The 16,722-nt window shown below is 25.3% G+C and overlaps 2 protein-coding genes across 3 annotated transcripts in view; both read left to right on the forward strand.

Moving 5' to 3' along the window:
* Nucleotides 1–1,166: 1,166 nt before the first annotated feature.
* Nucleotides 1,167–8,645, forward strand: LOC126897698 (digestive cysteine proteinase 1). Its single transcript, XM_050671490.1, has 11 exons — nucleotides 1,167–1,467; nucleotides 1,676–1,810; nucleotides 2,870–3,042; nucleotides 5,174–5,278; nucleotides 5,607–5,742; nucleotides 5,808–6,003; nucleotides 6,073–6,290; nucleotides 6,527–6,627; nucleotides 7,391–7,519; nucleotides 7,589–7,784; nucleotides 7,890–8,645. The coding sequence occupies exons 1-11, from the start codon at nucleotides 1,407–1,409 to the stop codon at nucleotides 8,072–8,074; spliced, it is 1,635 nt and encodes a 544-aa protein (XP_050527447.1). The 5' UTR covers nucleotides 1,167–1,406; the 3' UTR covers nucleotides 8,075–8,645.
* Nucleotides 8,646–9,508: 863 nt separating this feature from the next.
* The window catches only part of LOC126899326 (uncharacterized), a 143,749-nt gene continuing 136,535 nt past the window's right edge, over nucleotides 9,509–16,722 (forward strand). The window contains exon 1 of one of the 2 annotated variants that reach the window (XM_050674120.1): nucleotides 9,509–9,601. In XM_050674120.1, coding sequence (XP_050530077.1) covers nucleotides 9,529–9,601 — 73 coding nt within the window. In that variant the 5' untranslated portion in view covers nucleotides 9,509–9,528. Of the gene's footprint in view, nucleotides 9,602–11,096; nucleotides 11,440–16,722 lie in introns of those variants that run through there. The other variant, XM_050674118.1, reaches the window with a different exon arrangement.

The raw sequence follows: 16,722 nt of genomic DNA on the forward strand, positions 1-16,722 counted from the left end.
AAAATAGTATCACATTTATGAACTATTTTTATAATTAATAAAAGGGCTACAGTATATTTTGTTATTGGCGCTTATAACATAAGTGATGAGCAAAATTAGGCCCCCAAAAATGCATGCGTATTTGCCCTCATTAGTGAAAAATCATACGTGAGTAACGATGATGTGATAAGTTCAATAACTTTTAATTCAATTATCATTTCTTTGAAATTAAAAAAAAATTAAATTTTTTTCTCAACATTTTAAAACATTAATTTTAGTTTTTTTTGACAAAAAATTTTGATAGTTAATTTATCATGATGATGTTTTATCCAAGACTGGTAAGATGATATGGCCACATATATAGAATGCTCATTAAGTAAGGAAATGGGTTTCTAATGTTCTTATTGTTTGTAACAATTGAACTGTTTCCTTACTTACTGAGCACTCTGTATGACTATGATAAAACTTTTTCATATTCTTACGGTAACTTAAAACAGCATATTTTATTAAAGATAAATTTTAATAAAAAGCTACAATTGTTGTAATTATGAAGAGGTTAGGATGCCTGACATAAAAGTTATTAAAAATTCGATTTATGATAATTTTCATGGGTTTTAAAATTTTATATTTTAGTAATAAATGGATTCATAACAGTATGAGTATGAGTAACATTACAGTAAAGGTTAATTCCACCGTTAAAATGTGGAAATTAATTTAATCAGGTGTTTATGTGCGTATTTTGCATACAGTGTTCTACACAAAATAAATTAAAAAAATATATATGCATGTCATACAATTTATAACTATAACGAGAATATAAATATTTAGAGAGAGGAGAAATTAAGCCACATTATTAAAAAAAATATATTACAAATAAAGAATTTGAATTTATTAAATTATTAAAATGCTTATATGAGAAATTTTATATTATAATATAGATTTATATACAATATCTTTGTATCTAAAATTATTCTGTATTTTTAATCAATTTTATATATTAAAATATTTATAAAATTCATGAAGTATTAGACGTGCTGAATACATAATTTAGACAGCACTATATCTGTTTTGTGAAACCTATAAAATATTTGTTAAGAATTATTCTGTTGCGCATTCTGTATATGGGGTTGTGATATCAAACTAATAAATACATAGCACAGCCGTTCCAACTCTCCCTTCCATTGTTATGATGATTATTTTATACTAATTTTGTGAAAATGCTGGCAATGTGTTTTAAGTGCTCATGCATCTGCAACATTGCTAGTTAGGGTTTTTCTGTGACCGAATTGATAACATAAATACGTACAAATTATTATTCTTTAAACATTGATCGACGCGATTAATTTATTAGTTTTATTTATATCTTGTAGTATTTCAGTGTATATTATATTTCCCATGCGTGTGTTTTAATTTTAAAGTACTTAATTATGGGTATCTCAAATAAATGTATTGTAATATTTTTAGTTAAATTTGTTTTTGCTGCTATAAGTAAGTATATAAAACATACTATATTTCTAGAAAACAATTTGTAACTTCTCTTGATGAAGTTATATTATAATTTTCGTATATTTTATCATATAAGAATTTTCTTAGTGATGGATTAATTCACTTTAATTAGTGTAAACAATTCCAAATAGTATATTATTTCAAGCCTTTGACTTTCCAAAATGTATTTTTTTTCAAATATTTGCTTTAGGTGATGTACCACCTTCATGGAGTTCTTATTATACATTAGAGGCAGATATTTTTATTCCATATGCTGAAGTACATGAACCCTTTAAAGCATGGTATGATTCTGAATCGAGCAATAGTCGGATTGATTATTACAATGGTAAGTGTTGAAAGAAAGAAGTTAAAAATAATATTTAACTACTGTTTAAACAAAAGTATTTAAGTACACAGAGTGTTCAATAAGTAAGGTATTAGATCAATTGTTACCAACAAGATAAACCCGTTTCCTTAATGAATAACAATTTGATTAATTAAGAGTAAAATAGACATTAAATATGATATATAAAGGTTATTACAATGTAATGTTAATGACAATACAACCAACAGTTGTGTGAGAGTAAAAAAAAAATTAGCAGCCTACTATTTTGTAATACTTTATCAGCATAAATTATAAATGTTTTACTTAACAATAAAATAAATGATTACACTAATTTTTAATTTTTATGTCAACAGTTAGAATGTAGTAATTATTTATTAATACAGTGTGCATAAATTGAATAGTGTCCTGATAAAACAGAAAAAAGCCTGTAAAAAATTTTTAAGAAAAAATGTCATTGTTTTTTTTACTTGATTTTTATTTAAGATGTAGTGTTAAAACAATTAATTTTTAAGAAAATAAAATAAAAAATGAACTTTTTTTGTTACTTTAAACTTTATAAGGTGGTCCACAATATTTTGACAAATCTAATAACTTTTGATCCAGAATATATTTTATGTTACGTTTTTTTAATATAGAAGTGCAATGGACCATTCATTTGCCCCCTAGGCGTTGATGTTCAGTTACTCTGTTTACTGTTGGTTCTTATATAGAAATTTTAAAAATGACACACACCTTGGACCTATATTGCTTTACTCAGTCATGAGGTTGTATCAGGTCAATAGCCTAGTTTTAGTTTTAGTTGCTATCGAGGTGGACATAATGTCCATGCACTCAGACCTGTTGGGTCATTGTGCGCACCTCTTACTAAATTGTCTTGATTCGGTTTGTCCATCTAAGTGTTATCACCCAAGTGTTAATACATTATACCTATCATCGTATAAGGAGTGGACCATTAATTCACTCCTATAAACATAAAATTCTTTGTGTTTCAATAAAAAAAAATTATATATAGTTTATTTAAAAAATAATGTAAGAATTTTTTATTGTTGTATTGTTTAGGAATGGCAAAAACCTATCAGCTACAAAGAAAAGGAGATAATGGTTCATCTCTTAAAATTGTTCCTGTTACAACAGAAACTGAAATAAATTCTGTAAAATGTTTACAAGTTAATGGCTCAAAAGAAATGCATATTACTCCTCAACAATCTGTCCCTGATCTAAAAGATTTTAAGGTATTGGAAATGTTATCAGTAATACTAAGTTTCACATGAGGAACACTACCTTGTTTATCTTTCTAAAAGCTAAAACTAAATAAGTTATTATTTTCCTAAATTAAATATATCAGATGATTATATTTTAAGAATAATATACAAATAATGATACGAATAAAGATTTTTTTTCCATAGATTAGTAGAAAATTCTATGTTGATTAACTTAAAAGTATCAAATGAATTAGATATAATTGATCATTGAATTTTTTTAAATTATCTATGTTCAATTTAATTGAATATATTTTAGATCTTACCTAAAATTAAAATTTTGTAGACATTTTGAAAACTTAAGTATCATTTAAGCTGTTATTTAGTTTTAAGATAAAATGTTTGAATCATTAATGAGTTTTATTAAAATGATACCTTAATGATCAATAATTAAAAGTAGTAGAAGATCAAAAAAGAGTTGGAGGAATTTTATTGAATGTTATATGAGGACAGCTGATGTGGGAGATCGTATCAAGTGGATGGTTAGGATAAGGGTGGTCATCCTTAAGTAGTTGGGTTGGGATTAAGGCAAGGAAAAAGAAGATTACAATTTTAATTGGAAATGAAATTATAATTAATTAATAAAGGTCAAAATAACCAAACATTTTATAAACATTATTGCTTTAAAGTGTTTTATGATAGTGATTTTAATCATTGTCAGATTTAAATTTTTAACGATCCCTTCTATACCAGTCCTTTACTCTGCTGTGTTTTGACTGAACTGGGAGTAGTTTTTTTTATTATGTGATGTAAAAAACATTATTTTAAAAAGAGTAAACCGTTGTAATCAACTAATAATGAACTAAGGTAAGTATTGTTATGATTCAGGATAGTAGAGAAGACAAATTTTTTTAGATTAATATCGATTGATATTTGATAGTGATTAAAATAACTGTCATAAATCATTTGTATATTATGCGTTATCAATTAAAAAAATATATTATGTTTACCAAAAGTTAAATTATGGTTGACTTATTCATATTTTTGATTATTTATAAAGGACAAGTTACCAAAATGTTTTTCCTATTTAATCGTATATTACAATTAAAGAACTTTATTTTTAATTTACTTTGAATGTTCCAAGTATTTTACTACAAGAAACTCTAAAAAAGGGCTATTTTTATTAAAATGATATGATTTTTGGACCAATTAATCCATAACTCTTGTAAATTAAGTTTTTGTATAGTTTTTCATTTTTAATCTTATAATATATTGTATTAGCTTTAATTTGATGTGGATAAGCCCCTACAATACTTTAGTTAATGACTGTATTTTCTTAAAGTATGATGTCGGGGCAAGGTCTAAAGTATAAGTATAAGTGTGATATTTCTCTTTATAACTGCGATTGAAGGAAATGCTCAATATTTTTGATAGATTCATTAAATATATTTTATGATTTTGTGACGTATCATTGAGCAAACTACAGTAGGAGCAAAGTATTTATGTATATATTTACTGGGTGATAGGTTTATCATAAATTATTCGGTTACTGGCAAAATTAATACAATATTAGAGAAAAAATTTTGATTTTTTTTAGTTACATATATTTCTTGATTAATTAGCTATTATTTACTTATTAGGATCATCCCTTATATCTTATAAGGATGTGAACCCTATATTTTTAAATGGCAACATACATATTTATTAACTTATGAAATAAAAAATTTTATGATTAAGAAAATGATTGGAAGTGAAAAGTGTGTGTTGCTATTTTTATTACTTTTCCCGAAACATATAGAACTTTCTAAGTACTAGTCCATTAGTTGTTATAGACCAGTCATTTTCTTAATAATAATAATTAATAATTTTATATTTTATAATCTTATTCAATATAAGTTTTGTTTAAAAAAAATCATGTTGCTTTAAGTTATAAAGACTTATTCTAAAAAGTAATTATTAGCTAATTAATAAAAACATATTTGTAACTAATAAATATAAATTTTTTTTTTCCAATCTTGTATTTAGTTTGCAAGTAATTGAGTGGTTTATAGTAAACAGATCACTCTGTATATATATATATACAGTGTTCTACACTGAAAAAATATGTTCTAAATTGTTTTTACTTAAAGTACAATTGTATTGAAAGAAAATGTTTTATTTTCAGTTAGCTGGAGAAGAATTAATTGATGGTTTTAAATCTGAAAAATGGATGTCTATTGTAAGAGTTGGAGATAAAGTTAGCAAGTACATAATGTGGTTGTATAGAATGGTAAAAGAAAAAAGTTATTGTTACTAGTTACTGTACCTATAATTTTTTTGTTTTGTTTTAATGTGTATTTATTATACTTAAATTCTTATTAACTTGTTTAATAAAGTTAATAGTATTGTTAAATTTTTAAAAAGGTATAATTACTTTTATTGAATTATTATTATTAAAATTATTAAAATTAATAAGATTATTTTCAAAAAAAAAATGATTTTCAAATTAATATTTTATTTTTATTTTTATTTCAAACTCTGAACCTATAATTTGATAATTGATTAATATTTTATATGAATAAATTTTATATCCTAAATTTAACCAGTTTTTGTTCTAGGATAGTGAAGTTTATCCTTTGCGATACGAGATGAAAGGATTTAATTCATTATTTGGTTCACATTTTGATCATTATATAGTAGTTTATCGTAGTTATGATCCTAGCAAACCAGATCCAAGTATATTTAATGTAGAAGGTATTACCTTTTTTAATTGGCTAATTAAATATGTACAAAACTTAGTAATTCAATATTTTATTTAGAAATACAATGCGAGTCATTCCCTGGACCTGGTATTGATCATGTATACACTTTCAATCCCATGAAAGAGTTCATGAACAATTATGATGACCATGTTGATATTGCATTTGATAATTTCAAACATCACCATAAGAGAAATTATGACAATTCAACTAAGGAACATTTCGACCGCAAAAATTATTTTCGACAAAACTTACGGTTTTTATTTTAAATTTCAAATTTTTTATTTAATATAACATTAACACTTCTTATAATTTAAATGTTTAGATTTATTCACTCAAAAAATAGAGCCAATACAGGGTATACACTCGCTGTTAATCATTTAGCTGATAAATCAGAATTAGAACTCAAATCATTATATGGTTATAAAAAGACTATTTTAGAAAATAATGGTGGTAAACATTTTTCGTATGATATGAATAATATAAAAAATTTACCTGATTCAATTGATTGGAGAATACTAGGTGCTGTCAATCCAGTTAAAGGTATATGCATGTACAAATTTATACATTATCAGATAATATAGATTCTATGTATAAAGATAGTATAATATGTATTATAATATTAAATTTGATATTTTTATCTAAAAATAATTCTATACATTTACAATAAATCTAAAAGATTTTCTATAAACAATTAAATATATTTTAAAATATCTTGTTCTAGTTTTTACCATCATATAATATAATAAAATTTATATATTGTAATATTAATGATTTAGATCAGTCAGTTTGTGGTTCATGTTGGAGTTTTGGAACAACTGGTGCCGTTGAAGGTGCATATTTCTTAAAGCATGGACACCGAGCAAGTTTTTCAGAACAAGTAAAGTTTTTATTTTTTCATAACTATAATTATTATGAGCTATATTAAGTAAATAATAAAAGATTAGCCAAATATTAATGTGACACATGATGTAGCTTTGTAATCATTTTCGCTGGTATCCTTAAGTTCTTGTGCATTTTATAACTTAAGAATTATTAAGTGTACTTAATTCATTGCTAATTGTGAGAAGTAAATCCATTTTTTTTTCCAAAGTAATAGTAAAATGTATCATTTTTACAATATTTTGTGTCAATATTTTAAATATATATTTATTGACTCATTACCATATTTTAATAAATTCCAATATAATATTTTGTTTTATCAAGATAATTACTTTCACAATAGTATTATTAAAAATTAAATAAGGTTTTGCAATTCCTATTATTTTAAGTTCTATCAAATGAAATATTCAAATATTTCTTATTAAAATTATCAAGTTTCAAATTTTTAAAATTATTTCTTTGTATGTATAACATAACTAGATGTTTTTTACAAATATTAACTACAGTTAATCATTAATTTTATGTTTAAAGAAAATGTTTGTATATTGTCGTCTTATGTAATGATTTATCTGACTGTTTGCAAACTAATTGCCATAAGCATAACTTCATTTAGAATATTTTGATTGGTTAATAAAATTTAATGAAAATAGTGTAACAGTAATATCCTTGAAAATAGTTAACAGAAATAATGTTATATAAGTTTTGTTTTTTTTATTAACTATAATGGGCAAGTTAAAATTTTTAATTTATCAATTTCTTAGGCCTTGGTTGATTGTAGTTGGGGATTTGGTAACAATGGTTGTGATGGAGGCGAAGATTTTAGAGCATATCAGTGGATTGAAAAACATGGTATACCTACAGAAGATGCCTATGGACCTTACTTATCACAGGTTTTTTTTACATAATTTTTTAAAAGAATAATTCATCCAGAAATTATATGTTATTCATTTTTATAATAGGATGGCTTTTGTCATGTAAATAATTCTTTATCTGATGGTTTGACTAAAATTTCTGGTTTTGTAAATGTTACACCAAATGATGAGGAAGCATTGAAAAGTGCTTTAGTAAATCATGGTCCAATCTCAATAGCAATTTATGCATCATTGAAGTCATTTAGTTTCTACTCAAATGGTGTATATTATGATCCTAAATGTCGTATGTATTCTTAATATGTATTTCTTTGCATCATTTTTACATAGTTATTTTAAGATTTTACTATTTTTATTTGTGTGATGATTAAAAAATTTATATTGTTTTTAGTTAATGATCCTAAACAAATGAATCATGCAGTTCTACTTGTTGGCTATGGTGACTTAAATGGTAGTCCTTATTGGCTAGTAAAGAACTCTTGGTCAAATTTCTGGGGTAATGATGGATATATCCTTATGTCACGTAAAGACAATAATTGTGGTGTGCTTTCTTCTCCAACATATGTTACTATGTAAAATCATATATATATATATATATATTTTTGAAATTTTAGTTTTTTAATTTCTTGTAATATTGTTTATATATTGTAATAGTGTGTCTAAATTTTTAATAAAGTGATTTTTCCTTAAATAATAAAATTGTTGTATTTCTTAATACAGTGAAACCTCCTTACAACAGAAAAACTGTGGAACAAAATTTTTTCCGTCAAAATAAGGTCACCATTTAGTAGTAGTTAATTTAAATCTATAAAAACCGGAATTATAGAATTTTTCTGTTTAAAAGAGATTTCCGTTTAAGTGAGAGTCCGTTGTAAGGAGTTTTACTGTAAACACTGTATCATAATCACTTATTGGTAAAACTAATGACACAATTCAAGATTCAACATATTTTTAATTTTTTTAAATGAAAAGTGTTACATTAACAAAGGAATGTTCATTAATTTAGTTTCCCGTACAATCTTACTAAATATTAATTAATGTAGAAATAATATAAAAATGTTATTTTATGTTACAACTGTAAAATTTGTATATTTTTATTTATCACAGGCTTTGCTAACGGATAATATAAAGTAGCGTTATTGAAGAAGGGGTATAAATTTGTTTATCATCCTATTCTATTAACATAGTAAAATAGTATCATTACCATACTTAGAGGTAGCTTATTTTTCATTTTATTGTCAGAACAAAAAGAAGTTCATTTCCGAATATACAAAAACATTAACTTCTCGTATTTCTTAAATAGCTGTAAAATGTTAATTACGCCTTCAAGTATACAGATTAGTTGAATGTATATTTGAAAGTTAAATTGCCATTTTTTTATCTTTATGTAGCCTAATTATCTGATTCGTCAGAGGTTTTTAAGTATTGTTTTTGAAAAGCGTTTGATTTTTATTATATGTCAATTACGTAATATAAGGAATTAAAGGTTTTGTAACATATCTGTTTTCAATGTGGGGTGCTAACAAAATTTACTTTTCTTTCGTGTGGCATTTATTGAATTGATAAAACTTTTTTTGGACTTTGTTTATCAACTCGAGCAACACATTTGAAGGCAAATGCTGTAGATCTTTCCACTAGATCCGTGCTTGGTAGTAAGTGAATAAATGCAACCCCCACTTTTAAAAATCCTAAAGCGATTTAATCTTTTTCGATAATATTTAGTCGTCAAAAGCTAATCAAGAATCCACATGGAAGAAAGATAATAATAGTTAATACATGGAATAAAAAATAATAAAAATTTAAATTAATAATGCTTTTGAAAAAAGGTTGCGCAATTAAAGGAAAACAAATATTTTTTACACATCAATTATTGTATTGGTAATTCTTAAATTGTTTTGTAAAGTAATATAAATTTACCTATTTAATCGTCTACTATTTAATTTTCTTTATTTCAATTTAATGTAAGGTTTAATTTTTGCCATAAACTCAAGTGCACCTGATATATATTTTTTTATTTATTGTTAACGAATATGTGTTTTAACCTGTTGGTTTACTTCAGTTTCATTTTTATGTTCATTTACACAAATTCTATATTACTATTAGGTAAGTTATTTTAGTTTTATTTCATATTTTATTGGATATACATATATATACAATAAAAATAATATAAAATGTATAAAATATAACCCATTTTCTATCTTGAAATATATAAAATGTGACGTGCGCGGATCCAACTCGCGCTAACGAGTGAGGTGGCCGCTCTACCGTCTCTCAGAATTCACACCTGACATGTCATACAGAGTGATTATTTTAACACTACTCGATTTCTCTTAAAATAGTGATTCTTTTTTTGTCTTTTGTTAGTTACACATGTATTTCTATTTATTTGTTGTAAAATATCTATTATGTTTATCGTTTATGTATTATAGGGGTGTTCAGTTAACTTTTTAAATGGTAACATACATATTTAACTAGATTATAAAATAGAAAATAACTAGTTGTTAACATCACTTCTCTTCCCGCCTAGATATAAAAATGTTAATAACTTTCAAAATACTGGTTAAAAAGTTGTTATTGGTCAGTATTTTCATAATTACATCGTTTTATTTTTTACAATCAAATTAATGAAGCTTACATAGTGTAATAATGTTTTTCTCAGGCACATGCTATACATTTTTGGGAGGTTGTTTTATATATTATAAAGATGTTGAAAAGTTAAGAAATGTTAATTGTTGCAAACAATATAAATTCGTTTCTTTACTTACCGAACACTGTATAATGAAAAATGAATATAAGCCGTATACCTTTCAAAAATGACTGAGTATCTGACATTGGTGAAATTTCAATTCGGACTCAAGTTAAGATTTTACGCCCTTACTCTACATTTATAAAATTATCACCTTTAAGGTATTTTTTTTTGTTAATTATTTACTGAATAATTAAAAATAATTAGTTTTCAATCTTTAAATCCTCGAGAAATTTTTCGTAAATTATAAAAATATAGGAACAAATTTGTTTTATTTGTTTTTGCTGTCATGTTCAGGGTTGTTAAAAAAACTGTTTAAAACATAAGTTAACAGCTTAAAATATCATCCCACAATACATTAATCATAACTTTGAAATTTTTGGTATTTTAAAATACAAGAACTTTGGGTCTTGTTATGAAGTTAAGAATAAGGGTCTCCATTTAAGAAAATTAAAGCAAAGGTCTTTTATTCTTGAAGATATAAAAATAAATTATTTGACAATATAATATTGTAGTCTTTTGAACAAAATGATATTTTTCTTTAGAAAAATAAAAAATGTTTAATATTTTTTAAGAAAATAAGCGAGTGTCTTACCCAAAATATTGCATTAATATTTACATAAAATATGCTAATATTTAAATACTAACTACTAGATACATTTCACAAGAGTGAAAGTTGACTGGAGCCCTTTTAATTTTTCAGTTCGAATAAAATGTATTTTTACAAAGGAAAAGAAACTTATTTGCGTTCGTTCACGAGATGGCTCTGCCTTTGTGTCTTGCAACAGCGCTACGGTCTCCCTAGTTGCATTTTCCGTTTAACTTTTCCGATGTACTCTTGGCGCAAACCACCTTGCGCTACAGTCAGTGGACTATCCGTCGCTGGTTTCGCTTGGTGCCTCTTTGTCGACCCGCATACAAGCACCACGAGCACGCGATTTGAACGTATACTTGTTATCACTTGTAACATTTTCTCGGTTAATATTACTTATTGAAATATTATTAAAAATATAGTTTGTAATTTTGCATTTTAAATCCGGTCGTTTCTGATCAAGTACGACTCGGAAAATGTCTTCAAAAACGCGTAAGCGTAAAACGTCGGTCGCTCGTTTTAGTGGTTGGCTTTGGAGATTAGTGTTCACCGCATTTGCTTGCAACCACATGGCTATATTGCTGCACTTATACTTGCTGCCCGGTAAGCAGGACATAAAGTCTTGATATGACACTTGATTATTGTTTACCATAATGTTTTGAAGTATAATTAATCTGTTGTATCAGAAAGTCGAAAAACCGTGTAAAATTTAGTATCTTGTGATTTTTTAAAAGTGACATTTTTTATTTAAGGTTTTATAAATGGCAAAGTTAATACAACTTTTTGAACTCCAAACAGTAGTTACTTTATTAATATGAAAACGAATTAATTGAAATTTAAAAATTTTCCAACATATATTGCAATAAAATCGAAAACGTGTATTGATTTATTTATGATTCATAAGCGAGTTAACAATTAATTTTCAGCAATAATTTAACATGGTAACATTCTGTAGATAATGCTACGTAAATTATTACCTATTTCTTAGTCGTTCTTACGTGCTAAGAACACCTTTAGACGTACACGCAATAATATTCAAATGATAATTTCGCGATATTTGTACTTCAAATTTAAATACTGACTTCAAACGATTTTGTTAAAAACTTTGTTTTGACCATCGTACAAATCATCAAAGATTAGTATTGTTATATTTTTATAAGGCATTATTCTTTGATGTGTATGAAATAAATCAATTTTAATACAACACATTTTTTATTGAACAGCAAATAATTAAATTTTGTCACTATACAAGTCAATAACGCGATTACAGCTTACGCAAAATAAATTAAGTGAAAATAAATATAATTAAAATATATAGCTACTATAGCTAGATAATTTTCGTCGACAATAATTAATCAAAAATATTTACTTATTAAAAAAAAAAGTAAGGTGTGAATTAAATTATAATACGAAACTTGTGGATTTGAAATAAAAAAATTCGTTATCATGTCATGTATATACTGTTAATTATAACAGTATATACATAATATAAATAATGAAATCGATTTGATCATCTTATCTAATCTTATATTGTAGATGTTTTTTTTTTCGTTCTTTGTTTTGGTAGTGAATATGAAGATACAAAACGAAAGATGAGTATTATTTTTATAAGTATTTGTCTGGTTTCTAAAACTATCACGAACGAACAGCAAACTAACTTACTCTTTATATTTGACTAATTTCTGTAGTCATTCGATATATTTGTTTATAAGGTTAAGTTTTTTATAAGAGGTTTTTATTAACAGTATACAAAAATTAAATCTGTAAAGAAAATACATTTTGTTATGTCTATATGATTTAAAAATTCATTGAATATGTTAATGTTCAAATATTTGAAATGGATTTAGTTTTTCGAATACTAGTGCGAGTAAAAATCGAGACGTCTAATTGTTATCCAATTAAACAAGCCGAAAAAAGTGTTGAAAACAATAACATTCTAATAGTTACATTTTGTTTAGTATTTGTGTGACTTCGTAAAGAATCCTATTAAAAACAACACAATCCGATTTCTCATTTATATTTTAGCAATGTGTCAAGTGTGACTACCATTATATTGTAGAAAAAATACTGGTTGAAAAATCAAAATTAGTATTTTTAAATAACCTCAAATTTAATAAATGTTTATTTTATTTGAAATACTATTTAATAATATGCTACAAGTACTTGTTGTAGACCTAAGGATTTTCTTCATTATTACTTTTTCTCGTTATTACTATTTTTTTTTTGATTGAGTGAAAACTTCATTTGTTCATTTATACAATACTGTTGGATAGGCGCGACTTTCCTTATTGTTCAACTAAATATATCATTTATAGAGCTATTGAAAAATTATACCCTTCTTATTTGTAAGGAATTTGTAATTGTTATACCATTACAGGTTTTCTTTCTAAATTAAACTCTGAATGAATTATGATTTAACCTGTCTCAACGCTTATTTAACAAACGCACTTTTATTGTATAATTAAATTAAATTATATAATTAAATTGATAAGTATGAAAATGTTGCAATAAAGTTTATGAGTGTAATGATAATTGTACGAAAAACTTATTTTAAGGAACTAGAGAGGACTTGATTTCCCCATAACATTTTAGAAAAGCTATACGTAATATAAGAATATTTTCGAATAAAGTGGAAATTAAATGTAGCCCATAAATTATTTTTTTCTAGTTACATTCATCAAGGGTCGTCCATAGTCCAAAATAGTAACATGTCAATTTCCTATATCTTATCATCAATGTCTAAAAATCACTACAACATTTAATTATAAAAAAAGTAAATTTGTTATTATATATTTAAACTGAGATAGTGTTTAGACATTACTATTTTCAGTAGCGTAGACTATTATTAAAAAAAAAAACCCAGCACAGATAAAAATTATTATTTTTTAATATTCTCTTTTTCATTCGATATACTTTATCTTAATCAGGATATTAATAAGAAACTAGCAGATCATGTGGCTTTTGGAATAATTCACCAATTTTTTAAAATTAAACACTATCTAAAGATTTGCATCGAAGCGTTTTTTTTTTTGACAGTGATTTTAATCACTGCCAGATATCATTATACTTGATCCATCTATGCCACGTCACCACTGTGCCGCGACACCCCTGTGCTGGGTTTTTTAGCCTTATTCTTGTAAACAAAAATTTATGAATCAATGTCGGTTTTAAAAATAAATATTTAATGAGTTGCATGGATTTCAATATATGTATTGAGTATGTAGCGCAAGTGGGTGAATCCCGTACTCGGAACATATACTCTGTCCGCATTTCATATCCAGTCTATATAAGTAATACTTGTAATTAAAAAAACCCAGCACAGGGGGGTCGTGGCACAGTGGTGACGTGGCATAGTTGGATCAAGTATAATGATATCTGACAGTGATTAAAATCATTACAAAAAAAAAACGCTTCGATAAAAATCTTTAGATAGTGTTTAATTTTAAGTAATTGGTGGATTATTCCAAAAGCTACATGATCTGTTATTTTCTTATTAATATCCTGAATGAAAAAGGGATTATTAAAAAATATTATTTCTCATAAAAAAATTGTGTTGATCCATACACTTTTCAATAAGTTATAGCATTATAAAGTTGAAAATGTAAAAAATAAGATAAAGAATTTTCACACGGAAATAGCATTCGGTAGCCATTTTCATCGTGAAGACAAAATAAAGTCCGAAATTTTTTTTCTGCATAATAAATTACATTACATTAGCTTTAATTTAAGATATATATAAAAGTGTCAGACTTTCCGGAACATTTTCAAAAGTCAAGTTGAAAAAGTTCTACTTTCTCTATGCATTTTTATGTTTTAAAACCCCTCTGTATTAAGGAAAATGGTCCGATTTAAAAAACAAGTATGTCAAATTAAAGAGGTATATAAATATTATTTCTCATAAAAAAATTGTATTGATCTATACATTTTTCAAAGATTTATAGCGTTATAATGTTAAAAATATAAAAAAGAATTTTTTTCCAAAAATCGTATTTTTTTTTATTAAGTTTGATGACTGTTTTCATCATGAAAACAAAATAAAGTGCGAAATTTTTTTTTCCATAATAAAGTACATTACATTAGCTTTAATTTAAGATATATATATAAGTGTCAGTATTTCTGGAACACTTTCAAAAGTTAAGTTGAAATAGTTAATTTTTTGTGAAAAAGTTTCATTTTGAATCCTCCCCTGTGGGCTGGTGAGGGTTAAATTTATAAAAAAATATACCAAATGATAGGTAAAGACATCAAGCATCCATAGAAAAAAAATTATATTGATTTGTTCATTTTTGAAAAAGTTATGGCAGTTTTAAATAAAAAAAATTTCGAAAATTTCGAAAATTAGCGATTTTTAAGTTTGTAATTTTTTTGGAGGTTTCCCCCATTTACGGGGAACGTGGGAAATTTTTTCAATTTTTGAGGGTAATGTCTTTGATTAGATACGATTTGTGATCTTTTGACGTATCATTGAAAGAAATCGGTTCGGTGAGAGTTGAGAAAAAGTGTTAACAGACACATAAAAAAAACAAAATTAATACCTTCCCAGCTTCTCATCGAAGCTAAAATTGTAATAATTATTTTTTGAAATGTTCTTGGTAATTTCCTAAATGATATTAGTGTTATAGCTAATATAAATGTTAAACATTAACAAACAATGAGTAGTAGATGGACTGTTTTTCTATTAAATTTGTATATTTGAAATTATTGTTAGCATTTTTGTTTGTTTTTGATATAAATGTATTTTATTTAAGATTTCTGGTTAAATTATTAAAAAGACTTTATGATAATAAAAACATTATTTCAAAAATTCAAGTTTGTTTACATAAAGATTTACATTATGTTTTATATTGACATTACATAAAGATTATGAAATAAACTAACAATTTTCGAATTTAATACATAATAAAGTAATTTTTTAGGTCTAAAGTTTATCCGCCGATTCGCTAAAAGACTAAATTAATACAGCCTTAACGAACAAAACAATCGTGATGAATAATTGTTAATTTTAAAACAAAACTTACTCTGAAGATTAATTTAAAGTTAAAAACACATATAATAAAATAGAAAAAACTCAACTTTTGACACAGTAATTAGTGTAATATGAAATGCTTATATATTTTTAAAGACAATAAGTTTTTTGTTCTTTAGACAACTTTTTAAGATCCTTATTCTGTTAATTTTCTGTAATTCCATTTGTTATGATGTTATTATAATGATTATTCTTAAATGTATACTCATGCAAACGCTATCGAAGTAGAAAATAATATTATTATCTCTACGAAGTTGAGTATAATGACTTAACCGGGTGGAATGAACTTTTCAACAAGTCCCTTGTTTCCACTATATGAAATTCAATCTAGGTCTATTGCTCTGAAAATGACATTGTAAATTTTCATTTCATCTAAAAAGTCGTCTGGGAAAAAGAAATTACAGTCAGAAAATTCTGCTCGAGTATCATTTAGAGGAATTTCATTAAGTCTGTAATAATCGTTTGTATACACAAGCCTTGAAGAATATAGCTCCTTAAACGCCACAATGTAAATGTTAAATACTAGAGTATTGTGTTTATAAAAATACCCATTAGTTCCTTAAATAATATTGAAATGATTATATTTTGATAGCTTCATAGAAAAAAAAATATTTTTTACTTTATTCACAAGTTAAAGTGCATACCAACTATAAAAGATGGACCTTTTTTGATGTGAAGCTGAGAAGATATTAATTTTATAATATTTATTTTTATCTGTCACCACGTTTTCTTATCTCTTTATAAACCGATTTTGTTTAACGATCCACCAAAAGATCACAAATTGTATCTAGATGAAGATATTACCCTTAAATTTTTCTGAAATAATTCCCTTGTTTTTCGTAAATAAAAAGAATCACTCA

This window comes from Daktulosphaira vitifoliae, unplaced genomic scaffold (assembly GCF_025091365.1).
Source record: "Daktulosphaira vitifoliae isolate Bord-2020 unplaced genomic scaffold, ASM2509136v1 Scaffold_2, whole genome shotgun sequence".
Lineage (NCBI taxonomy): Eukaryota > Metazoa > Arthropoda > Insecta > Hemiptera > Phylloxeridae > Daktulosphaira > Daktulosphaira vitifoliae.